This window comes from Eleginops maclovinus, chromosome 1, assembly GCF_036324505.1.
Source record: "Eleginops maclovinus isolate JMC-PN-2008 ecotype Puerto Natales chromosome 1, JC_Emac_rtc_rv5, whole genome shotgun sequence".
Classification (NCBI taxonomy): Eukaryota; Metazoa; Chordata; class Actinopteri; order Perciformes; family Eleginopidae; genus Eleginops; species Eleginops maclovinus.
In genome coordinates, this window is record NC_086349.1 from 22291361 (window position 1) to 22318458 (window position 27098).

The 27098-nt window shown below is 39.8% G+C and overlaps 3 protein-coding genes across 4 annotated transcripts in view; 1 reads left to right on the plus strand and 2 right to left on the minus strand.

Annotated features, from left to right (window-relative positions):
• Positions 1-389: 389 nt before the first annotated feature.
• Positions 390-20712, minus strand: dnajc5ab (DnaJ (Hsp40) homolog, subfamily C, member 5ab). The gene is made up of 5 exons (XM_063890924.1): positions 20488-20712; positions 4964-5146; positions 4133-4346; positions 3871-4042; positions 390-3303 (listed from the first exon to the last, which is right to left on the minus strand). The coding sequence occupies exons 2-5, from the start codon at positions 5068-5070 to the stop codon at positions 3206-3208; spliced, it is 591 nt and encodes a 196-aa protein (XP_063746994.1). The 5' UTR covers positions 5071-5146; positions 20488-20712; the 3' UTR covers positions 390-3205.
• adrm1 (ADRM1 26S proteasome ubiquitin receptor) lies at positions 20677-25723 on the plus strand. 2 transcript variants are annotated; one of them, XM_063890901.1, is made up of 10 exons: positions 20677-20849; positions 21583-21823; positions 22132-22248; positions 22648-22858; positions 23158-23239; positions 23323-23459; positions 23807-23941; positions 24121-24278; positions 24530-24632; positions 24718-25723. In XM_063890901.1, the coding sequence occupies exons 2-10, from the start codon at positions 21614-21616 to the stop codon at positions 24795-24797; spliced, it is 1233 nt and encodes a 410-aa protein (XP_063746971.1). In that variant the 5' UTR covers positions 20677-20849; positions 21583-21613; the 3' UTR covers positions 24798-25723. The 2 variants fall into 2 exon arrangements, with proteins under 2 accessions (XP_063746971.1, XP_063746980.1); XM_063890910.1 differs by having other exon boundaries at positions 23161-23239.
• The window catches only part of LOC134869369 (laminin subunit alpha-5-like), a 78415-nt gene continuing 76436 nt past the window's right edge, over positions 25120-27098 (minus strand). The window contains 1 exon segment of the mRNA XM_063890937.1: positions 25120-26785. Within this exon segment, the coding sequence (XP_063747007.1) occupies positions 26637-26785 (149 nt within the window). The 3' untranslated portion in view covers positions 25120-26636.

Genomic DNA, 27098 nt, shown 5'->3' on the forward strand with positions numbered 1-27098 from the left:
AAATGTTTTCGGGTTAAAAAGCGTGACAGTGGATTGTGGTGTTCCACAGGGCAGTGGTCTAGGTCTCGTTTTTCATGCTGTTTAATCAGCAGACATATAACATCAATGCTGTTTACACTCAGCTTCACATTTCCATAAATATCACAAGTCTTTTTTGTAATGCAGATTGTACTAAATGACTTCATATGGCCTAATGATTGAGTAAGTGATTTTACCTCACTAAATGTCCATATCAAAATATGGTAACAGGTCTGAGGCAGTGTTACAAGATATACACAAATGTTGTGTAATGCTTAGAAACAAGTGGGCTAACCAGACCCCTGTAGCCCGCTTGTCATCTCCGCTTTCCACGTTTTTAGATCAAAGAAACTCACAGTGAGAAAAGAGGCTCCGAAGCAACAGAAACATTTATTTTACATCAGTACATCAGACAGGGAATTTCATTTCCCCACACGGCTGCCTGACAGACGCAACAACATTATCAGTCCATGCTAAAACAGAAAACCTCTAACGTCTCTATGTACTGTGCCACTGCGTGTATATACAGCAGGTCTGCCATTTTACCACTTCATTGTCAAAATGTATCACATCTAAAATTCTATACATCCCCTCGACACACCAGCTAATCAATTATTAAAAACATAAGAAAATAAAATAAATAAAACAATGCTTCGATATAATTATCACCTCGTCGCTACATTCACACTTACAGTTATTGTTATTTATGTCATTGATTTAGATCTAACAACGGGAGTAGCTTTGACTCCAGGTCTGTGTGTTTCAGGCTGCATTCGCTCACATGTTGCATGTTTGGTCATTAGAGAGAAAATGAGAAACAGAGAGGAGGGAATTTCTGGGTTTATCGGTGTAGCATTTCAGTGGACAGTGGTCACATGATATGAAGCACAAAACAAATCAAGTTCAGAGAAATGTGATTAATAAGGAGCATCTGCAGGGTTCAATAAACTATATTAAAACAATCTAAAAGAAATACAACTCAAAATAGATGATTTGAACATCAAGCATATTGTGTTTACTGTGATTTGCGCACTTTCCCCAGGCGCTGTGCACACTGGCAGCCCACTGCTCCTAACACTAGGGTGGGTCAAATGCAGAATGTAAATGTCCCCTCTGTGGGACGAATAAGGGGCCGCCTCTCTCCTTTACCTTGATTGAGCTTCCTTCTTGTGCCCTCACACTAGGCTATATGAAATACCCTATACTGTTTGTATATGGTAATGAGCCTGAAACAGCTAATATTGCACTTTCTCATGATATGTATGAATACATAACGAACAAAGTGTTTGATTGAGTAATAAAAGTAAAATATAGTGAATAAATAGCCTGGATGGTTAAATCACAACAAGCTGTTGACACAAACGATCACAAAGTTCCTGTGTTTTCTACTATAGCAGAGCTGGAGTGCTACGCATGTGGGACAATTAAAAATGAACTACAAAAACCAGAAAGCGCTACTCCGTTAAATTAAACCCTAACTAATCCGTTTGATTTCTGTAAACTGCTCTTTAGTTGCTATGAGGGTTTTGATAATCTACTGAAAGGGTTGCAAAAAATAAGACTTTAGATATCATTATCCTCCCTTCATTAACAACATAAATAAGAAAAACAAAAACGATGAAAAGCAATTCTACAGAGACAAATAGACGAAGAGAAAAAAGGTGTTCAAATTTCTGAACCAATTCAAAGAAATACAGTGACGTTAAATCTAAACATACACTTTACACGACATGTACAGCATTTTTACTTTCTCACAAAACAAATGGGAAACTAAAAACAAAAGGGGCTCAATCAGTGTGTGTGTGTGTGTGTGTGTGTGTGTTTTCCTAGGTGACACCGAGAGGTCCCTAATGTATGGTAATGTCCCTATTAATAACACTGGACTCTGCCATGGCTCCTACAGCACACACTCTGCTCTCAATGTGAAACAGGGATTAAGATTAAAACATAAAAGAAGAGAAGAAGAGGAAGGAGGAGGATCAAGACTTCAAAAGGATTCAACTATTACTGGAATACTTTTTTAGATTTGAGCCACGATGCTCTGGAATGGCGTAAAGACACCAGTCACAATTCACATTCATCAGTAATCTTTTTCAGTGTGTCCTCTCGGAAGATATTTCTGTTGTATGATTACTGATGCTGCATAAACTGAGCTGAAATAGAGCGAAGGCTAACGTGCCATTTATCAAAAATAATGATCTCTTACGATGGTATTAGGACCTTCTGTCTTTCCTTCTGCTTTACCAAACCTTTTAAAAACATACAATTATTTCATAACGGAGAGGATTAAACTCTGTTGGAACGAGCTTTGAATGAGAAAACAGTTTCCACTGTGAGGCGCTATTTGTCCACAAGGGTCCAGAGGACAGAAACACACACAGTCCTACTAGCTACTTCCTGCCAGCGTCCGCCTAAGAGAGAAGTCTTGTGGTTCCGTTCGAAGAAAGAGCCGCACACAAAGTTTGTTGGACATACACGCTGTGTCATGCAGACAGACCGGGGGGGCCCTAGCCGATATGACCTGACATATCACACAGAAACGGCTCGTGAACCAGGGCAGTGCGGACAAAAAGTAGACCTAAAGTGTTAAAATAGTTGTTTACGCTCGTGAGTGAAACGAGTCAGTTCGCCTACACTGTCAACCGCCTGACAATGTGCATTCCTCTCACAGGCTTAAGCGTCTTGGATTTTGTTGAAATATTTGTGACTGAAAGTTGCTTTCATTTGACATTTTCTTATAATCTGAAAGAAAAATGTTACTCTAGGTAAGAACAAATTAAGAGACACATGATCACACTGCATTAAAACAGCGTGAGAATAATGCTGTGTTTAGAGACATTTTCAGAGCTGTTTATTTTTCCTTCCTCACGTTTCCTCCTCCTCCTCCTCCTCCTCATCACTTCACATTAATAAGAAACAGAGACTTAAGTTTGGGCTGAACTGAGTGATGGTATGTTGTATTTGCTGGTGTGTGTGTGTGTGTGTGTGCGTGTGTGTGTTATTATGTTGGATGAAACAGAAAAAACACAGATGGACAGACATGAAAGTGTTGAGAATGTGTGTGTGTGCATTTGTCCTGGGATGTGGTATTAATGATTGAAACTGTTACAGTTTGGTAACTGTAAGGTGAGACTTATCTGTGTGTGTGTGTGTGTGTGTGTGTGTGTGTGTGTGTGTGTGTGTGTGTTTAGTATGCATCGGTCCTGTAGCTTTGGTGTGGATCAGCAGTGAGCTGGGTGGTTTCTGTGGCTGAGGACGGCTGCATCACGATGGGCTCTCCACCATCTGGAGAGAACACACACGTTAAAGCACAAGCAAACCAACACAAAGTATGTGAGACTGGAAAAAAAAAGATATGTAAAGAAAGTAATGGCCACTGGTGTAGATCACCGGCATTATATCTGATGCAAAATTCTAAAACAAGTCTTCAAAGAAGGAAATCGCACGGTTCAATCATTTATCAGTTCATAAACTACACATGGAATGAAATGAAAATATGTCCAGAGATTACAGAGCTGCAGAAGTTTGACTTGACGCTTAGGCAGCTTTTTCTTTTAGGAAGGCTTCCTGATGGTCGCTACCTGAACACTCTTCTAGGAGAGAGAGCAAACTGTCTACTTTTTAATGTGATGTTTGTTATCTGGTTTACAAACTGTGGGTCGCAGTGGGTTGGACTTAATAAAGGTTTTGATGCATTGTTGCACGCACAGCCTCAAAATAATAACGGAAATTAAAACACAGCTGTTAAGAACATTATTGCTATTTAAATGACAGATATACGACATAGTAATCGTGATGCAAGGAAACATTTAACACCAAGATGATGGTTACATGTATCATCCCTGCCCTCACCTCTCTCATCCGCGGTCATCTGGGCTTCCAGGTCCTCGGGGGACACGTAGAATTCGGGCTCCTGGTCACTGGGCGGCCGAGGTTTGCACTTACCACAGCAACAGTTACAGCAGCAGCACAGGCAACAGCAACAATAGCAGCCTGTGGACAGGCAGCAGAACACGAACAAGGCCTGGGGACGAGGGGGGAGGAAAGAGTGAGGGTTAACACAAACAGCCAATGGATAAAAAATGATCTCACTAAGCCCGTATTTGTTGCTTACCTTTGCCCACCAGCTGGACAGAACAAAGTAGGTGTTGACGTTCTCCTCTCCGAACTGCTCTGCGACGTAGAGCCCCAGCGAGCCGTATTTGTCGTAGATGTTCTTCTTGGTGGTGTCGCTCAGGATGGAGTGAGCGTTGTTGATCTCCTTAAACTTGTCGGCCGCGTCCGGATTGTCTGGGTTCTTGTCAGGGTGAAACTTCAATGCTAGTTTCCTGTTGAGGTCACAATAACAAAAGGTAAGATAGGTGGAGATACACATGTTGGAGACAGTGTGGGTTTCCAGTGAACGGACCTTCAAGACTTTCAGACATAATCACGTCTGTTTGTTTAATTCTAGCAAAACGTTTGACTTAAACTTTGCTGATTTATTTTTCAATTTTTATTTCAAGCTCCCGTAAAATCTTTTGTGCACACTTGTCAAAACGTAAAGTACAAAGTCACTCCATAAAAAACCAACAACCTCAACCTGCTTTTGTCCTGAGTTATGTTTTACATTTCTGTCCTAAGAGAAACAATGCTAAATTATAATCAAAGTTATAGATAATATAAAGAAATCTAAATGAAAAAGTAAATGTCATTTAAACTTAAGAGAAACAAATTCATTAACATTTCCATCTTTAAAACAGACTTTTGAAATATGGTAAATGCTTTATTAAGGGGCTTAATGAATGAATATGCAACACAAAACTTCTGAACTATCTATTCCAGGATCTCTCACATTTCATGACATTACAAGAGCGGCTCCCAGGCTTCTGACGCCCTCTAGTGGTAAACTAAATAAAGCATCTGTTGGTAGTAAATGAGTTCCTGTCTCTTTGTTAGCACATACCGGTAACATTTCTTGATGTCGTCTGTTGTGGCGCTCTTGTCGAGTCCCAGCACGATGTAAAGCGACTCTCCTGAAGTGGAGAGAGATCTCTGTCTCTGCTGGTCCATGGCCGCTTGCTCTCTCTCTCTGTCTCTCAGTTTCTCACCCACTCTCACTCTCTCCCGCACACGCTGAGCTTCTCACCTGTCAGGTAGGAAGAGGAAAAAGAGAGAAAAGACTCAAAAGCGAGTTGCTTTGCTTTATTCTGGTGATCTCTCCTTATTATTATAACAGCTGAGGAAAAAAAGGTTCTCCAGAATTAAGCCTGTGAGGTCAGAGAGATTTATAATCTGCGTCCTGAATTTACCTTTGTCTCGGCTACTTGAGGCTGAGCAGACATACAAGAACCAAGAGCAAGAGGAAAATAAATGACCAATGATTGCCTTATGTACTCATAGTTATAAATGGTATTTCACATTGTTTATCTATACTGTAGTTGTTTAAATAAAGTATGCACATGTTTGCCGCCCTTCAGAAACAAGGTGAAGCTACCAGCTGCTGATAAGAGCTGATGTATATAATATGATCAGGAGTTTGTCCTCAAATGTTCAACGCTGAGCAGTTTGACATGCAGCATCAGGCAGCAACAAAAATGGAAATAGCTGCTTATTAAAAACAGCAGACACAAAATTACACATGAGTATGGACTGCTACATTTCCCAGAGAAAACTAAAACACAAGCACCCATAATATATTATAGTCTTTAAGGTATGGCTTTTTACACCACAACTGACCCCTTATATTAGTGTAGGTACTACAGTTCCTCTCTGTCACAACGCCAGCTATGGTAGGCTTGCTACTTTAGTTTTGCAGCAGAATGAACACAGAAGTATCAGGACATTAACCACACAGTATGCTGTATACATGCCACTGGCCCGCTAGAAAACCCTATGATTGTAACATAAGAGGTGAATAATAACTGACAGGCTATTTTTTGCAGTAATTAAACTGAATTTGGTGCAGCCTGTGCATGCCTCCATCAACACTTTACTAATTTTTAAGTAAAGTAGGTCATCAATATGCGAGGTGTACTGAAGGAAACTACCTGAGGGCTTCTGAGAGTATCCGCATTCATTTTCATTTAATGTTTAACCACAATAAAATGCCGATCACACACCAACCACATTTCAGGCTCCGAACTTTCTCTCACTTTCTTTCACCCTTTCATCTATCTTTTCTCTCACCCTTTCATCTATCTTTTCTCTCACCCTTTCATCTCTCTTTTCTCTATCAGAATCAAAGCTACTAATGAGTTTTTCGGGAAACCGATCGTACATGAACATGCATATGAACTCAAAACTTTATTTTCAAGTAGTGATCAATCAGTCTAGTCAGAAGGTCGGTGACAAAATTATACTTGAGTGATGACTTTATCTGACACACAGATGCTTATTGAATTTTAAAATGATTTCTTGTCAAAAGAGAACCCAGAAACTAATTACCAATACAACTCAGCTCACGGCTGTGACATCAGCACTTACATCGGTTTCAATGTTTACAAAAACAGGAGTAGAGTTTTAAAATAATACGCTGGAGAGCAAACAATGTTCAAATGATTTAATGCCTTGGCTTAATGAATCAAAACTGTATTTCATTGTAGAAATACTCGCTACAGAAGCTGGTTCATAGCAAATAAAACAACTCAAAGGTTAGCTATACAATTAAGTTAGCCCAGCTGACCTGTGCCCTCTAAGGAAATTGGCTCAAAGTTCAGAGTAGTCAGTATTCTATAACCTCAAACAAGATGTAATTTAGTTCCTGGGTGGAGACTGTTTCATTTACAACCATCAAAAGAGATACATTATATATATATATATATACACACAGGAAACTTTCCAAGCCACTGCTGCTTTAACCCTCTTTGAATACGACTGGTGATTACGCTGTTTAAAGTTATGTTATGCAATATCAGCATTCTTGCAAAATCATCTGGCAGAAACCTGATGAAATGCATAGAAGAGATTAGCCGGGTCAGGCAGGGTGACAAAGGCCAGAGACACAGAATGAAAAACACTAACTGTAAATCCACCCACTAAGGGGGGGTTGGGGTTGCAGGGCGCTACACAGCAGGATGCATGATAAGCTAATTCAAGGAACCACAAAACACTAACACACACTCTACACCCATCAGCAACAACAAGGAACACAGTGGGTTTATTAAAAAGGGCTGCAAAATTAATCTGAATGTCATGGAAGTCATAATAAGGACTAGTGCACACACACTTTGTGTAAATATCATTCTGAATGAAGGGTTGTGTTGCTGTGGAGAAGTCCCGGCCTACAAAAACAGACTTTATAAAAACACCTTGTTTTGAACCGATATAGAAATAGAAAAAATAACGACTAATAATTTCCTCAAATATCAAAATTCATATCACAAATGCAACATCAGTCAAAATATTGTAGTTTTTTCCAAACCGTGGAGCCCTACATATAAACAAACTCAATAAGAGAGGTTATTAATCAATCTGCAGAACGGATGTTACTCCTTGGATACTAAAATTACTGCGAATGTGTTATTTATGTTTTTGCCGTACTAAAAGTACCAAGGCAAAATGCTTATTTTTTTTAAAGAAATCAACTTCTTGACCTTTAAACTGAGCAGTAACGGAGCCCTGACCCTTGGGTTGAGGCTGCAGACGGCAGGTGTACGGGGGTTAGCAGGCTTAGAGAGCACACTAAGCCAATTCTGCCACACAGACTGAAATTAACAACGGGAAAAATATCTGCGGCAAGCCTGTAATGGGCTCACTACAATGACTTAGTATCCTAACAGGAACACTTTTCCCGTCAAAATCATTTGCACCCTTTGTGTTGTGATATTTATTCTTTGGAAGCTGAAGTATGCTAAATAAATACACACTAAACAATGTCACATAAACATGTTGAACACTGCACATGCATAAAGCTGCTATCTTTCAAGCAGTGATGTCACAATTCAATAGATCATTAAGTGCAATTAGACCTACACATGGACTGGTACGATCATTTAAAAGTGAAATATCCCACGATCCATCAGCCGATCATATTTGATGGTTGCCTTTTGATCAAATGACTCATTTAGGTCAAAACTAGCAAGACATTCCGAAAGCACAGAACAGGGTTTTGGTGTGTTAATCATGACAGATTTGTTTCTGTAATCTCATTGATGAACAAACAAAAAGCCTCCATGGCAGGGGTCACAAATACGTTATAAAAGGACCTCATGAATTGTATTATTGATGTGACCAACATATGCAGTGACATAACTGTAATACTCAGATATATGGTAATTGAAAGCTCCGTCACTCACACTACATTTCTCTAACTGAAGTTTACTCCATTAATGATTGGAACAGCCTATTTACCTGAACAAAAAAAATAACCTTAAATGCACAGAGAGAGAAAAAGGCAATATAAAGATAAACTAAACCCTCTTACTGTACATGAAATTAATATTCAGAAAAGATGTAAAAAAAAAGGCTTTGGAATAAAATAAGGCGGCAGATTGACAGATATATTGAGGGTCAGTTATTATTCCGTCTAAAGCCCTGCATGGCACCAGATGGCCGCAGTAGCCTACAATACCTCCACAACGACACGCCTGACCAGACATTGATTTAACACCTCCCTAAATCCTGCCTGCGACTGTGCCTGGAATTAACCAATCACCACGGAAATCACCACCCACGTGACCGGGATTAACCAATGAGTGCTCTTCATCTGTACTCTAGGGATTACCAACATGCTGCACTGAGAGACTGTGTGTGTCAGTGTGTGTACAGTATGCGTGTGTGTGCTGTGAATAATCACATCCAACCACCACAGTGATCTTAAACCAAAATCCCCGCCCACCTGAGAAAGGCAGCCAATGAGATTGTGTCTTGTTGTATGAGCTGTAAATCAAATTGGCCATTCAGAGGAAGAAACGGACCGGAAAGAATTAACACCCGGTGTAATGAGGCTGACGGCATATGGCCACAGTCTTAGAGTGAGTGTGTGGGTGGGAGTGCTTCCACACCTGAACCTCATATAAAATCTGAAAATGTTCCTCTGAAAATAGCGGTCGATTACCCTGGTCTGAGCTTCAATGGAAAATAGAGTTTTGTTGCATTATTTATGGGAAGGAGATATGGATAACACCCTCTATAATATCAATATATTTCATATTATAGATCATTCACTGGAAAATAAATGTCTGCCTGTGTGTGCAGGAGAAAGAAAAGTCTTTGGATATCATTTTGAAAGGTTAAAATGACACAAATACCAATTGAAACAGAATTTTCAAATAACATTTTAGAATTTTCAAGGTGATTACATCCATTTCTTTCCAATAAAATGTACATTTTTGGATTTTAAAACACACTTCAGTAATTGGATTTTGGATCGAGTTGAAAACAATACACCGCCGCCCCCACCGGAAAGTAATCCTACAAATAATTAAGATCAATATTATTTGTGCAGCAATATCTTGATCTGCAACTGCGAGGAAAATACAGTACCGCTTTGGATGTCAACGCTTTGAAGGCAGCTTTGAACTATTCAGGGACAGCTGTATTTCTTCCAATGGTACTGACAACACTTAAAACATTGTAAAATGTAAAAGAGAGACAGACTACTGAGCTAATATAGACAAAGCGTGTATAAAACTAAAAACATGATTGTATCCTAGAACAAGATCAACATCCCCTCCACGTAGGGATGAACAATTCCGCAGAAATGCGAAGCAGAGATTCCTCTGAGGAGGTCGCTCCCATGGTACAAACTGCATTGCAAAATTCCTCATATTGCCAAACATCTCATGTGCTCAGAACCACGAAGGGAACAGCGGTGTGCGAGCATCAGTCCAGATATCACGCTGCTCTGCTCCGCTCCCTACGGTTGTATAACTGTGTTGACTTTGTCTCCATAACAAACAAAACATATAATCAGGACACCGGCGCAACAATGAATAGCCGTCAAGATGGATTGATGCGGTCTGTATATTCCATGTGACTTTATTAATAACAATAAATGCAACAGCACGAGACAGTCTATGTTTTTACTATTCCTGGCGTCATGGCTGCGCGCTACATAAATCCTCTCACATCAGGAACTTGAAAGCAGAGGAAGGACATAAACAAGTTGAACAGGAACATGTGGCAAAAAGCACTGGTGCAACAAATCACGTCCCACTATTAACCGACGGCAGGCTTTGTGTATACAGGGGAGATGTTATCATTGCTGTTTGAAGATTTTCAGAAGCTCTGCCAATGTGAGCTCAATAAAGGGTAAGGCAACACATCCTTCAAGGAAACCAGCAGCAGCAGCAGCAGCGAATGAACACCTGATATTTTTTCCAAAACCCTCCGTCCTGTTTTCTAATAAAAATACACTGATTTGTTTCTAATATCAGTTCATCTCCTGCTTTCTGGAAATGTCTCGATGATATCTGTAATCCTCCTCCAAACAAGTGGGTCAGCCTATATTTACCAGTGGGGTTGTGGTAATGCGCAGAAGATTTTTAGGTAATGACAAAGGAGTTCTAACTCGAAATGCAAACGAGTTAAAGTTCAACCCTTCACATTTACTGTAACCCTACAGCAAGGGTGTCCAAACTACAGCCCGGGAGCCAACTGCGGCCCGTCTTGCCCTTTGAATTGGCCCTCAGCAAATTCAAAAAGTATAATGGCCCACAACTGAAACTTCTTAGATATAGAGCCATGGAAAAAATTAAGACACCACTTCAGCATTATCATTTTCTCTTGTTTTATTATTTATAGACGTGTCTTTCAATTCAATGATAACATTTGGAATGGCTGCCATACATGTAGAGATACAAATTTAAGAACCATTTGGAGTGGCCTCTTAATATTTTCAGAGCTGTATATGGTAACATGTATTATATGTCAATTAAAGTTGAAAGCTTTTTCAAAAAATCTTAGTCAATGAAAAAAAGCCTATCCTATTTCCCCTTATTAACAACCTGAGGCTTCTTTTCTAAGGAATGAGCTGCTCACACTTTTTGTAAATAAGTCATTAAACCCTATGGAGAGCTGTGATGTAGAATAATGTATTTGATTGATTTTGCTAACCTATAACTTAACCTATGAGGCACTATACCTTAATGCTAATGAGTGGCCCAGCCTTTTGGATGTTTTTCTGTATTTGGCCCTCAGTGAAAACAGTTTGGACACCCCTACAGCCTCAACAACTACAAAGTGAGGCAGTCCTTAACCAAGAAAGTGTGTTAGCATTTGTACACCTCAACTTCCCTTGAGGTCGAGGTTTTTCTGTTCTGCATGGGGTTTTGTTTAGATGCCTGAAACAAAGTCTGTGGCTAACACTAGCTGAAGAGCTGTTCACATTTTGTGAGTAAAACATGTCAGTATACACATGTTAACTCCAAAGATATCGCATGTGTCATAAGACTGATGCTAACAAGATGCTAAATGAAACTACAGTCTGTCGATGACATTAGAAGTCATTACAGCTTTGTTCTGGAGTAATCTTTCCATATGTTTAACTTCTGCTGTTTGCATTTACGCTTCACGAATCCTCATTTTGTGATCATAAGCTTTAGCTTTTATTCAGATTGGCCTACAAAAACAGGTTATCCCTGAGAAGTTGGGAGTTTTTGGGCCTTGCTTAACACAGGAAGAGAGGTTTGACACAGTTCCTGAACTTTACCAAGATTGTGATCAGTAATTATTTCACAGTGTTTATGAAGCTCTAGTCACAGTTGGTGTCTTTATTTGTGCATTTACTTAAAGCTGTTTTTCCTTTACTCTGGGTGTGCATGTGCGTAAAATAGGCCATGCTCCCTGTTGTCAGCTTGAATCAAAAGTAGCTGTCACTAAAACGCACCAACAGCCAGAGTACAGTAAGAGGAACCCATATTTGACTCAAAAAACAACAATCATGGTGGAATTGATGGTCCTGTTTTATCTGAAAAAAGTGCTTCCTGTTGGATTTCCTCTGTTTTGAGGAAAAGTCACTTCCTCAAAATGATCTAGAGATTATTGCCTTACAGTTACATCATGAAAAAGTCTCACATCTGTGGTGTTCATGTCACGAGTCCCAATGGGGGAACAAACATCTAACCACAGTTGACTGAACTCACAAATACTTTGAGGGATCATTTTCTGTAAAGTACAGCAAGGGAACCACTTACTGATACTAGTTCAAATAGTTGATTTTAGGCGACTGATATGCTATTCTGAAACCGTATAAACACAACGACATGTCACATTACGGTGTACGCTGACTACAACCCCAGGTAAACAAGCAAAGCCGGCCAAATCCCAGTCCTGGCGGGATAAGAGTGTGTCCTCACTTCTATCCTGATAATAAACCTCTGTTTATAAAGGGAAGGTTCCCTGAACACACCAACGCTCTTTCCCAACAACACCCAGATGCCCAGCTCCACCGCTCTGTAACTCTAACAGCGTGTTTGTGTTGCTGTTTTATAGGTCTGCCATCTTCCTCTGCTGTTTTCAAACTGCGCTCACTGTTGAATATGAAAGGTTTGTTTTATGTTTGTCTCATATTACTAACACTGTAATTCAACTCAAGGGTTTGGTTTGCATTTTCCCCTATTAAAACATGTCCACTGTGTGAAATGACTGTGGAGCCAGCATTTATATATAGTTTTAATGGCAGTAAGAAAAAGTGTAATTATTTCTAGTTACAGAAGTAGAAAAAACAATAAACTAATTATACAAATAGAAATAAGCACAAGCTAAAGAAGGGAGGGAACCCGACCCAAATGGAATAAAAAGAAAACATGGCAGTAACAGACGTTTTAGTTATCCTTAAAACCTGTCTCACAATCTTTAAATTTAGCATAGGATGTTTGCCGTGGCTCTTTTGGCTAACCCCTAAACTTAAAACATTATTATTTTGAACGTCTCTCTTTAGAAACACACTAATAACCAAACCTATTATTAATAAAGCAAGCACATAAAACACAGGTGCACATTTGATCAAAAGAGAGACACATTTTCCTGCTTTGGTTCTTTAAGCTTTCATTGACGCTGGCTGTTTGTTTGTCCACAGGGTTGACTACAGAGTGTCTAAGCTGATTATTAGGAAGTGAAAAGACAATAAAGTCTTTAAAAAACAGAAAAATAAACTAAGAATGTTCCGTGTGTCACATGTAGTTGGTTTAAACGGTGACTCAGATTGCTAAGAGAGTAAAACAGCATCGTTCAGCCTTTTAAAAACACCTCTGCTTTCATTTGTTCAGAACTGTTCTGTTTTCTCTCGTTGCTGCCCAGCAGGATGGACATGGACCATTAGTCAGTATTATTGACTACCCCTGTCACCAGCTGCTGTCTACACTGCACGCACACACACCATGCATACAGAAAGTGAAAATAAAAGACAAATGATGCATGGACCAGCCTGCTCTGCTGACGTCGAGTTAGGGGTTTATCGATACACATTAGACGAAGACGCAGGACATCTTTACACTAGAGAAGCTGGAACGAGTACATTTCAGGCTTCTTTTAAAGTTACCTAATCAACTATCGAAGTGCACCAGATACATGTCGACTTCCCCCTTATCGTTCTGTCAAATATGCTGTCGTTAAATTTCACAATTTTGCTCCTCCGCTGATGAACATGCATCCGACCACATCATTGTGTCATTTCAAACATTTGCATCCACTGCTTCTCCATCCATCCTATCCTCTTTCCCTCCCTCTTCTGCACTTCATCCATCACTCTTTCCACTGTCACACACACACACTTCCACCTCTCCCTCTTTCAGCTCTGCAAACTCCTTTGTCATCACTTCCCAATTCACGTGTTTCTTTCCCCTCTTTTCCATGTACTTGATTCTCCTTCCTCTCCTTATTTTGCAACATTTTTAACCTCTTTCATTGCTTTAGATTTCCCATAATACTTAACCTGTCTGTTTCTCAACTCTATCATCTTTATTACAATGTTATTGTTATGTTTTACATCCTAGTTTCTACCCTAATGTAATGGCATAAGTACTACATGGCTATAGTTATTATTCACTGAATTACTGCCTTTCACCAATGTTGGTATTATCAGGGGAACATTAACAGTGTGTGCAGCATTTTACACAGAAGGTTACACACCTACATCCTCTTCAGCTGCTCTCTCTCTGCTCAGATATTAATCTCTAAGTGGTCTGCCGGGACTTTTGTCGGCTGTTGTCAATAAAGCTCTGACAGAGGAGTAAAACATGCTTCTAAAAAAACCACCAGAGTAAGTCCTTTATCTACCCTGAGGCCCCATATCAGCTAATACAGGATAACAAGTATTATCTCTAAAGAGCTGGAAGAAACAAGATAAAGGACAGCTAATTGGTGAAGGGGGGAGTGAGAATGTGACAGCTATTCAGCAATTCATTATTAGACAAATACCAAAGACTTCTTGGTTTTAAATGTTATGTTTTTACGGTCATTTTTGCAATCTAAAAGACAAAACCATGAAAGGAAATAGAGAGGAACAATAACGGACCAAAAAAAGCCGAAGTTCTCATTCATATTTATGTGATTTGACTTATTTCGACCCACTTGATGTCCCGAGGTTAGGATTTTTTTCAGTGATGATAAATTACCAACACAAGACCTTCGGTTAGCAGAGAAATATTACATTATTCACAATTTCCTCACATTTCATAGACAAATGATTGATGACTCAAGAACATAACCTTTAAATGAATTCATATTAAAAAGTAATGGTTGGTTGCAGCCCTAAAATAAAACAAGGCTTCACACAGCAGACACAAAGCCCTGAGAGACAAACAGACATCTGTGATTCTTGATTGGAGGAGCGTGCAGCTCATTCATCGAGATCAGCTTACAAACACACACACATGCTATTCCTGCCTGAGAATCAATAGATGGTAATGAAACCTCGATGCTACGACAACCCAGTAAACACAGCTGCCACACACGTGCATGCAAGGCAGGGAACTAACCACTAATGCCGCCAAGACTTACTGACTCGAAACATTAAAATAAACAGGGTTTGAATGGTTTTCAAAACTCATTTTTCCTTGTTTTGTTTGATTCATCGCAATCACCGCATCAAATAAGCACATTTCAAGCAATTAATGTCATCACCTTGTTTCGGGCATGCGAATCACAGCAGACTTCACATTTGGAGAAATAATTGACTCAATCAAAACTTTAGAGAAGATTAAAAAACAGGAATGTGAGAAAATGATAATGTGTAGAGTGGTCTCTGAATTTTTTCCCACGGCTGTACATATTTTCACCAAAGACAACATGTCATCTAATAGCAAGCATATCTACGCCATATAAAACAACACTTGCATAAAACAATCTAGATTGTACGGTACATGTAAGAGTAAAACAAATAGTCCCTGTAACTGCTGGCACCATCAACCCCAGCTTCTGTGTTGTTGACTGAAGATGTTGTCAGCACAAATATATGCTACTATGTGAGGAATGTCCACCCCATTTCGGGAGAACTGTAGTGTGATTTGTCAGTAAACATCCCACATGATGGCAGAGAAAAACCCAAAATACAAAGTGATGGCCTCTGTGAAATGTGGCTTTGATTTGTCCTTGGAGCTTCACCAAGGACTTATGAAAAAGTACTTTGTTTAACGCACATATTGCTTGGTTATCAGCCTCTTAGTAGAGTAGTGAAAACCTCTTCAAAACAAAACTGCTAATCATTTTACCTGTGCCTTGGTATTTATTAAGAGAATGAAGAAAGCTAGAGCTTGTCAACACTTGCATAGCAGATCATAAAAAACATTCCTAGCATCCCGTAAACAGATCAGACAAACCTTTCCACATTCTTGCTTTGCCATCAGTCTCTACACCTTGGTACACAATGCTGAGATGCAAAAGGTGCCAACCCAATCCATTAGCTAACGTCCAATCAGCTGGACACACACATGCGAACAGTGCATGACAAAACCTTACAGCAATAACCTGCTGCTCATGCTGTAGCATGCAATGCCAACAATCTGAAGATGTGACAGTACATGTTTTTTCAGTCAGTCACCACGCCTTATTTTCCCTTATTAAGCTACATTGTAAACAACAAATCCGTGTTGCAATCAGCATGAGGAGAGCGAGTTAGCCGTCAGTGAACGATGGTTCCATTCAGTTGCAGTCAAACTCTTTGGTAGAAAACAGTTTCAGCAAGGGAAATATATCCAATGTTTATGATGTGTTCAATGTAGTTTATGTGGAAAAATGTTAATAAACAGAGCAGTTTGGAGATTCTTTTGCATTTTCTTAACATTTTATTGTCTAAAAAGGTAATTGAATAATTAGAGAAAGATTCTACAGATTAAACAATAAGGCCAAAAATGAGCAAGTAACAGCCCCAGTATGTTTATTAGAAAAACGACCAAAACTACACGATGTTAACTGGGCAAAGTTCAGATGAATCTACTACAAATGTGAAATATCACTTCCTCTTTCTTATCAGTGCAGTCCGAGAACTTAAATATACATTTTGAAGTTGTCTTTATATCTGGGGAGACCTGAGATGTTACAATGAATTATTATCCCATATCTCTTTAACAGCAGCGTAGCTACTTTCAGGCGTGGCGCTTGGTGTCTGACTGCTTAGTGCACGGTTAAGTGAAAATGTGAAAAAAAAGGTCCAATTATAATCCTGATCAAATAGATGCAAATTGTGATTTAACATCGTTAACAAGTTTGCTGTGAAAACTCTCACGTCCCAGCGTTGCCTGCTTCTAGAACTAGTACTTTATACACGATCCTTCAGAGCTAATCTATCGACTCACATTTAGAGAGGGAGGGGGCGGAATGACAGAAAGAAACAGGGTGGGGGGTTCAGCGTGATGAAGATGGAAGGACAGAGGTTGAGACAGCTGTGTCACGGAGACAGAGACGGAGTGAAGGAGAGAAAGAAGGGGTTGGTTCAAGGTGAGAAAGAACAGAAAGTGTGAAGTCGGAGGGAGGAGAATAGAAAGTGAAGGTGAAAATTTGACAGCCTCATGTGACTTGCGATCACAGGACTGTTTCGCCTTCCTCTTTAGAAGACTTGCTCATGACAAGACTCATGACCTGAAGACAAAAGCTGCTGCCGCCTCTCATACAAAGAGAAAACATGCATTTTTAGTCCCATAAGAGGGTCCTACACACCTGTAGAGGGTAAACTACAGGTGTAGATTTACCGCTTATATTATAATGGGCAGACAAACCTAGTTAAAAAATACAGCCGATTAAAACTCTCAATAGTGTTGTACCTCTGCTCAATCAGTCAAAGCATGCTTTTTGCATTTGGACAACAACAAAAGCAGCTTTAAAAACTCAAGAACTAAAAGAGGACAGTGAAGCAGAGTAAGCATAATACTATATCATCTCTCTCATTAACTGAGAAATCAATCCATTACTGAATCAAGCGGTTCTGTTCCAGCAGCCTAGCATCTTTTGAATCTAATTTCAGACTTAACATGAACCCTGTCAGTCTTCTGTGTGGGGATACAAATATCAGTACCAAATACCAGAGAGCGACAGTAGGAATCCCAGCTGGGGGATAATTTTAGGTTTTCAAGGGTCACTGCAGAGACACTCTGACAGGAAGCTGCCATACTGCAGCACAGCCAAGTTCGTCAAGTTTAGAATGGGCACAGTAAACGAGGTCAATGACCAACTATAATAACATCCAGATCCAAATCATACATAGAACAGAAACATTTGCAGCAGTCACCATTTAGTTTCCTACTAACTGACGTTATATTTTATCGATATATATGGAAGAATAATCATCCCATTAACTGATAAGCTAGTACAAAATTAGGGAATTAGTTATAGTGTGTTCCATATCCCGCTATTGATATTACTAGGTATAAAAGCAGATTATTAAGGTGCACTCTGGCCTGACTTTCCGCTGCTTTGTTTTATTATATTGCTATATCACAAAATATTGCTTGTTAATTAAAAAATAATTAATAAGGAAATGATTCCCGCAATTATTTTATTACACAAATTGAACTCAAATCTAAACGCCTTTAAATAAAGGATTATAACTATATATCAAATAGCTGTTTCTTAGAATAGAAGCAATATCAGTCTTTCATGATGTGTTTACTGCACAGTTAAACGCAATGACACAACATAAAAAAGATATATTGTGCTTATAGACGACATAATCGTTTGTTTCTTATAATAAACTACCAGTGAACTCGACCACATTTGGTTTCCAGTGAAGCTGCAGGGTGGCGGTGGCTACGATGTCCCTCTGTGACCTCCTACTGCTGCTCTGTTATCAGTGTGTAACCTGATTTGATGTGACTGCCTTTCATATGAGTCACAGAACACCAATTGTAAAAGAGCTTACACTGATGATATCATTCGGCGTCATGCCTTCCCCTAACCCCTCACGCAGACCGGCTGACTCAAGAGAAATAATATAATTTGTTAAACATTTTCCCGGACACGACATGTGAAACTAAAACTGACTCATATATGAAATGTTTAACATTTAGCTTGCTGGAAAAGGCCCCTTCTTTAAGTTAATACAGGCATCCTTTAGGCACTTAATAAAGGAAAACATCATGAAATCAAACAGATGATAGTCACACCTCCTAAATCACATTTGCTGTTAAATAAGTTTCATATCTTTGTGAGATTAAAGAGATGAATACTACAAAATAATGTTCAGTAACTATAAAGACACATCAGAAGATTTTCATTACTGAAAGCTTATCTTAAATTGCAGTTCTGGTCATATTATCTAAAAATAGACATTTCTTTTCAGCTCTTGTACTGATATTGACTCCTTGATAAGCCATGTGTTTTTATATTGTACTTTTATTATAGTGCTAGTTTGCCAGCTATATTAAATTAAATGCTTCCAGAAAAAATGATCATCACAAAGAAAAATAAATCCTTACTCATCCACACAGTAGAAACAAAACTATACCAAAACCATAATGCCTTTTAAACCCAGACAAGGTCTATGTGTAGATACTGAACTTACCTTGTGGTAATACTTCAATACAACCTTTCCCCAAATGCAATGATAAGACTAGAGCTTCTTACAGAAAGAGACTTTTAAAAGGTCTTTGTCCAATTGGAAGACAAAAGGATAAATAATAGATGTGTTGTATGCAAACACACCACAATGACTTACAGCGCAGGGCTGTTCATGATAGAACCAGGGCGGCTGATCGGAGCCAATGCTGTATGATACGGTTGTAATGCTGGAAAGCTCAAAACATTATCTGCCTTACAGTTCCATTCACTTTCTCACACCTAAGCAGTCACCACCTGCCACTACACAAACACATTACAGGAGGACAGGAAAAACAGCTATTTCAGAATCCCTCACAAGCAAACCCATAATAGGAACACCGAGATTAAGCGCAAGACAATGGAGATCATTTTAGATTGCTAAACTATAGCCTGGCTAAAAAAAAATCCCAGTTTGGGATTAATAATGTATTTCTTATCTTATCTGGTTGGCATGCTATGTATGTATGATAAGATGTAACTACCTTTAATAAAGTACTGTATTTAAGTAAAGTATGGAGGAATTTACACTTTACTTAAGTATCTTTATTTTATGCTACTATACTCTTACTGCATTTCATTGTCTGAGCAAGTACTATACTGTTTCCTTCACTAGATTTATTTGCCATATTGAGTAACTAGTAGTTACTCGGCATATTTAGGTTATTCATACACAAAAAAACCCTAACATATTATCATATATACGTAAAACGTCCTAGTTCTAGATGGAGTAATTCAAATCGCTTCATCTACAATAAAGTGCAAAATTGAAGTGATGAACCCATTAATGCACCAATCATTTGATGAACGCATTAATGCACACATCATTTAAATGAACTAGTGTAAAACATATGCTGCTTACACGGGCCATTTGCATAACGAATACTTTCACTTTTGGCACTTAAAGTATATTTTGGTGCCAATAATGTTATACTTTTACTCAAGTACAGTTTGAATACAGGACTTTTACTTGTAACGGAGTATTTTTACACTGTTTCTACTTAAGTACATCATTTGATTACTTTTCCACCTCTGCTATTAAATCAACTTGTAATGGAAGTTGCACCTGTCTGCGACATATCCAAGAAAATTGGAGATAAAAACACACACTAAGAGTTACCCTACCGACTACAAATCCGGATTTACACTACGGGGTCTTTCCCACTGTTTTACTCCATACGCACTAAATCTGTCACGTTAAATCCCACAAATAATCAATATGACGAATTTGGGATTTAGATCCAAAGATTTTCCGCTGCTGCACTCACACACTGTTACGTAGGGCTTTCAGTTCGTGACTGGCAAACGAACTAGAAAATACCGGTCGGCTCGGGACTCAAACCGTAGTTAAAGCGGATAATCTCCAGGCGCTGCATCAAACGAACACACACGTAGCATCCATGTTTGTTAGCCTAGCCTGCAATACGTCTAGTTTAAATAAGCAAGCTAGCATTTAGCTCGCCAACTAATCCAAGGGCAGCAAACTGACTAGCCCAACGGCTAACTAGGTTATTTTCTTACCTGGTTCAGTGTGGCTTCTGTTTATGTTTAAAATGAGACGTCACCCTATATATTTGTCTTCTTTTATGAAAATTGCATCCCAGTTCTTCTTTGCTTTCAACCGCTAAACCATTCAAACAGTCGAGTGGTACAACCAACGAGCTAACGGCTACTTGTCAATCCCAATCCTGGTGGAGCGGTAGCGCGCAAACCCTCCCACTCACTCTCACCCGCCCTCTACTACAAACCGCGTTCACGTTGACAGCAGACGGACGCGCTCACGTCTCAACAGGAAGTCGATGTCGTTACTAGCAAAACGAACAAGAAGAAGATAAGTAGTTGATAAACTTTGCTAATCCTTCTGCAGGTTATTTCAGCTTCAGGTAAGTTTCAGTTTCTCTTGAATAGCTCGTATATGTTGAATAACGCTTTCAAGTTGGATCATTTGTAATTGCGTTTGCCTCCTTTGTGTGTCGGTTTAGCCAAGTCACGAGCTAATGTTAGCTTTGACTGCCAGCATGACACAGCTAGAACTTTGCACAGCTAAGCTAACCGCTACTTTTGTTAGCTTCGCTTTGAAAAGTATTTTTGACACAAACAATTGGCTCCAAACCTCTTAAAACGTTTTGATTAGACAGCATCACTATTGTTACGTTCGGACATGACGTTACAATATAAAACTATACGAAATATCTGTAATAATTAACAATAGAAAATTAAGGTATCCTACGTTGACCCAGTATGTGTTGTTAAGCAGTAATGCTACTCATGTCTTTTATGTAATTCATTTATCAAATATGATTTTATGTGTGTTAAGCAATTTATACATTTACTATATTGTCTTGTAAGCAGAAGTTACTTGCATTATTATTTTAACTAAGTAACATTAGGTAGTAACACTAGCTGCATCAGTAAAAATGTAATGTTTCAGAGATTATTTTATTACCCAACTTGCTTTGGTTTACCATTTTATAAAGATATTTTGAGTTTCAGTACAATACACATATTTAAATGGTCTCACACTGTACTTCTACTATCAATAATGACCAAGCCACAGTGAACTGATGTAAACTTGTGTGGTCCTACAAACCTGACCCCTTGTCTCTTTTCCTCCAGTATTCAGGCTTGTTTACAAAGAGATCTAAAGATGTCGTCAGGTGCTCTGTTTCCAAGCTTGGTGAGTGGCTCCAGGGGAAGCTCCAGCAAGTACCTGGTTGAGTTTCGTGCTGGGAAAATGACCCTGAAGGGGAACGTGGTGACACCGGACAAACGCAAAGGCACGGTGTACATCCAGCAGTCAGACGACTCCCTGATTCACTTCTGCTGGAAGGACAGGACATCTGGGAATGTTGATGATGTGAGTTATCAGTAAATGTAATGAAACAAAATGAGGGCCGTGGCAGCACTCGTGTATGTTCTTTCAAATCATTCGTTATTTGTAGTTAAAAGCAATTCTGACACATTGACTCATAATCTACCTTGGCTTCCCCAGAGAGAGCAAGGTGACCTTGTCTTTATTCAGAGCTGCAGGGATGTTGATGCCTTGGCTTTTTCTCTGTGGGTAACTGGTTGATGATGATTTGTTGTGACAGAGAACAACCTCACTGGTCAACCTCTCTCTCTCCTCTCGTTTGAGTGTCCTATGTGTTTGGTTTCTGTTTCCAGGACCTGATTATCTTCCCTGATGACTGTGAATTCAAGAAGGTGAGCCAGTGCACCACCGGACGAGTCTTTGTGCTGAAGTTCAAAGCCGGATCCAAGAGACTGTTCTTCTGGATGCAGGTGAGAGGAACATGCTCCTTGTGTTATTTCTGGGGGAGCAGAAATAAACACTGTCTTTATGAATGCATGACATCTGTGTCTATTTATATTCAGGCAGATGGTTGTTCAATAGAGGGAAAGTGAGTGGAAACATGAAGTGGTAGTCAATATCAGAGAAGAGATTAATACACAGCGCTGTAATCAGTGTATTTGTGAAGCAGCCACACATTTTACATGAAATCTGACTACTACTTTCTTTAATCTGCTCCGGCCCAAAGGGTTTTTACTAGTCAAATATAGAAGGTTAAATTATTCTTGCCTTAACAGGTTTCATTTATTTTTGAGCAATATGTTTTCATTTTTTATCCTGGTCTGTGGGGAATTTGTCTCTGCTTACAAGGAATTCTTTCTTTCCTTAAGGAGCCAAAGTCTGATAAGGATGACGAGTACTGTCGTAAAGTGAACGAGTACCTGAACAACCCTCCAATTCCCGGAGCCGGAGGAAGCGGGGGAGGCAGCGGGCATGAACTCTCTGCACTGGGAGGAGAGGGAGGCCTGCAAAACCTGCTGGGAAATATGAGCCACAACCAGCTGATGCAGCTGATCGGGCCGACAGGACTGGGAGGACTGGGTGAGCAACACGCAATATTTCTCCGACATGTGCTCAACACTGCACAAACTTGTATCTGTCGAGAGATGGGAAGTTACGTCAGAAAATAACCTTAAGAATGCTTTAAAAAGGAGATTATTATTTCAAGAAAAAGTTAAACTAGTGTTGGTAGTGCTTTTCAACAAATGTCATTCCTTGTTCTTCCTTTCTGACATATCTATTTGAGTCATCGTGAAATAAGGCTCACAGCTGCTCTGTTTTAAATACGAATCCAACATAAATTTGGACCCTTTTGTGATTTTGTTTTATTTTTGTCTAAGGAGGTCTGGGAGCTCTAGCAGGACCAGGACTCGCTAACTTGCTGGGCAGCGGAGGGCCAGCCACCAGCAGCTCCTCCTCCAGGTGAGACACACAGATGGAGACTGTATTAAATTAAAAAATATGATAAATTACTGCTGAACTCACCTGTTCCCCCTCCACCACAGCTCTCGCAGCCAATCAGCAGCTGCCACTCCTTCCTCAGGCGGGGCCACCAGACTGAGCACTACTCAGGCCCCAACCACCCCTGTGACTCCTGCTGCCTCGGTTGTCTCCCCTACTACTGTTGCTCCCTCCACACCAGGTATGTACACTTATTCGCCTTCAGCAGTGATCTACTGTAAATAATAAATCACCTTGAGATCTTTGTTAAGCTTCAGCAAAAAGCAGTCACAGCACCAATCAGAAAAGTTCAGAGTTTTTTTTGACTTGAAACACTTCATTAGCTGCACAAATGTCTCTCTCCTCATGGGGAACGATTGAGAAAAGAAAATATTAGTAGCTATCCAATTGCTGACTAGCAGAAGTTCTTAAACTCTTGTATCCCCCATACCCAACCCTAAAAAGAGTATCAAGAGATACATTTTCAGCAATTTAATACCCCATAGCTTTGTATTATCTGCACATAATCTTCCCTCGTCCCCCTTGCAGCCTCAGCTCAGACCCCGCTGACCCCGGCCTCTGTCGGAAGCCCTGGCTCTCACCAGCCCATCCAGCTCAGTGACCTTCAGAGCATCCTCGCCACCATGAACGTCCCAGCTACCTCAGCTGCTCAGGGAGCAGCAGGTGAGTGACTGAATGTGGAATAGGAGTCAGAATATCAGCCTTAGATAAATGAGTGAGATATGAACTACTCATACTATCTCCGATGTCACTTCTCCGAGTAAGAGGAGAAATACTGGAAAAGGAGAGAGGTAATCCCTGAGTGTATATATTTAATCAAGCTGACTCCTCCTGTTCTGCAGTGGACCTAGCAAGCGTTTGCACCCCGGAGATGATGGCTCCCATCCTGACCAACGCTGAGGTCCAGCAGAGGCTCCTGCCCTTCCTTCCCAGCGGAGAAAGTCTACCTCAGAGCGCTGAGGAGATCCAGAACACCATCAACTCCCCTCAGTTTCAACAGGTAACACACACACCCAGAAGCTCCAAATAAACAGAAATGTCCAATGTTGTTCCTCTGCTGAAATGAAAACACTTTGTAGCCACACGTAATAAGATGTGATTATAAGCTACTGGTTGTGGCTAATAATGTCTTGGAATAGATACGGGTGATTTTAAGTTGTTAATTGTAAGAAGGGCAGCACAGTTTAATTAGACAACAGATGTGTTTTATTGCTTTAATCTCCTCCACTGACTGGTTCCTCTCTCCCTCAGTCCATGAGCATGTTCAGCAGCGCTCTGGCCTCGGGGCAGCTCGGCCCGCTCATGAACCAGTTCGGTTTGCCGGCTGAGGCTGTGGACGCCGCCAACAGAGGAGGTAAGAAGCACGCGGTAAAAGATAAGTCTTGGAAAAATGTGAATTCTTCCCTTTTGTAACATTGTTTTCTCTGTCTCCTTGTCAGACGTGGAGGCGTTTGCCAAAGCCATGCAGGGCAGTAAAGACGTGAAGAAGGAGGACGACGAAGACATGAGTCTGGATTAGAGCGCACACTGCCAAGCCTTTCCTTTAGGACCTTTTTCTCTTTAAAGTGGTCTTACACTTTTCTGTACCGAATGCAACACTGCTGCTCACTCAGGATGAAAAGTGTTAAGCAGAGCAGTTAACATGTGTGTTTTTACGGTGATTATCATTTATCACCAGCTCTGTTGCAGTGTGTCAGCCTTACATGTGAGTGATTTCTTTCTATTTAAAAGGCTTTTATCCCCACCCCCTAATTCACACTTAATTAAAATCATATTGGCAAACAAAAACAACTTGCTTCAAGACTCATCTTTTTGAAAACGGGACTCAAAAGACCAGATAGTGAAGTTTGTATGAAAAAAAACTTTATTAAAAATACATTTACAACACATGGGGTGGGGGGTGGGGGGAGGCAGGAGTGAGGGAGAGGGACAGCTTATTCATTCTGTGAGATATTTCTTTAAAAAGTGGTTATATTACATACAAGATTCACACTCATGTTTGGTACATTTTTACATTTGTGACGGAAAAGAGACGGGAACGCTGCCTGCGAACTGGACACGAGCCGACAGACGGGGTGTAATGCGCTCGCGCTTCATCTGGGAATTAATCCCGTGTTTGCGATTTATGAGGGTTTAAAATACACTCACAATATAGCACTACATTCATACATTTTAGGTTTAATGACCTCAAACAACTGATCAATGATTCAAGTCATTAGAGCTTTCTTTTTCTCTGGCTTAATTACAACTTAGATGTTGTAATGAAAACCATTTATGTGGGAAACTGGTATTTACAGTAACTTCAACAGGACTTGAAAGCAGCATTATCAGAGGTTGATAGAAAAGATCTGCAGACAAAAATCTGGGCTGCGTTCGAAATCAAATGACGCAAAGACAACACATTTCTTGTACTTAAATTGGATCATTTTTCTGTAAAAAACAAAATCACCACAAAATAAAAGATGCCTGTTCTGTTTGGCTAATACAGGCAAGCAGATCTGCAGTTATTATTTAAAGGCAAATTATATTGATAAAGTCTTTAAGTGTTAATACATTTTGTACAGAACAGAATGTTAGCTACTGCACCTTTCCTTGTAAATTTTAATTTAACAGACGCATGGTCTCGAGCACCTCTTTCAAAGAAACAACTTGAATGACACATCATGAGATTATATGTGAAGAGGAGAAGAGTGGACTTGCATGTATCGTTAAACCTTAATGAGGAGAAAACAGCATTAAGGTCACACAAGCAACACTTTAAAACGGCTCCCCTTTTCTGTGTTTGAAGGTAATTACTCAACCTTTTGTTAAACGCATCTTTGAGACTTAATGAACTCCAATATTCCCAAAAGTCCAGTCCTGTCCCAGTTACAGGGAGCGTTTCCATCTGCGCTGCCTGAGGACGTTGCTCATACATTAGTGTTCACAGTGTACCGACTCAGTAGGAAATCTTATTCTCCGCTAGAGATGCACGATAAACAGCTGTACACATCGTTCACTTATTAAAACATAATGCAGGTTCAGGAAATGTGTTTAAATGATCGACATAATGTACTTTTCATTTGCAAGTTAAAGCTTTGTTGCCTTTATTTACAATATACTACATGTTTTAGATCTGGTAGCACTCACTCGTATCAGTGCATCTCTGCGTTCAGACAGTGGTTATAGCACCTTGTAGCACAAAAACAAACTGGTAATAATGCGACGACAAACTGTAAAATATAAAATATACATTTTTCTGAAAATAGAAAATAAATATTATTATATATATTTTAAATTAGCTACAGTAACATGGCACCCACCACCAGTAAATTGTAGTTGGGGAATGTGAGGATAAGACTGTGTTGGTGCGTTGGGTTTACATGTGGGGGCAGCCCTGCGTGCCCACAGCTCCGTACACGGCGAGCGGTTTGGACAGCATGGCAGGGCGCTGGTTGATCGTCGCCTGACGCACGCAGCCGTGGAAGGCAGGGAGACCGGCGGGAAGACCGGGAACTGTGACGCCATCTGGAGGACAGAGAGGGAAGAACAATTAGGGGGACGTAAGATTTTAAGTTTCATGGTTTTACATTTTTTTAAACAAGGATTTATTTGTATAACATTATCAAATAGTGGTCATTTTTTAAGTAAACAACTTGAATATTTTCTCTTACTAGATGGGACAATTTGCTGAGTAAATATTGGTTTTGTGACAAAAACAAACATCCCCTGTACTGCTGCACAATTATGATGCTGTTGTTTCCTAACTATTTTCTGTCATTGTATTGATTCAATCCCTAAGTCACAAAAACAAATAAAAACACAAAATCGAAAGCTAATA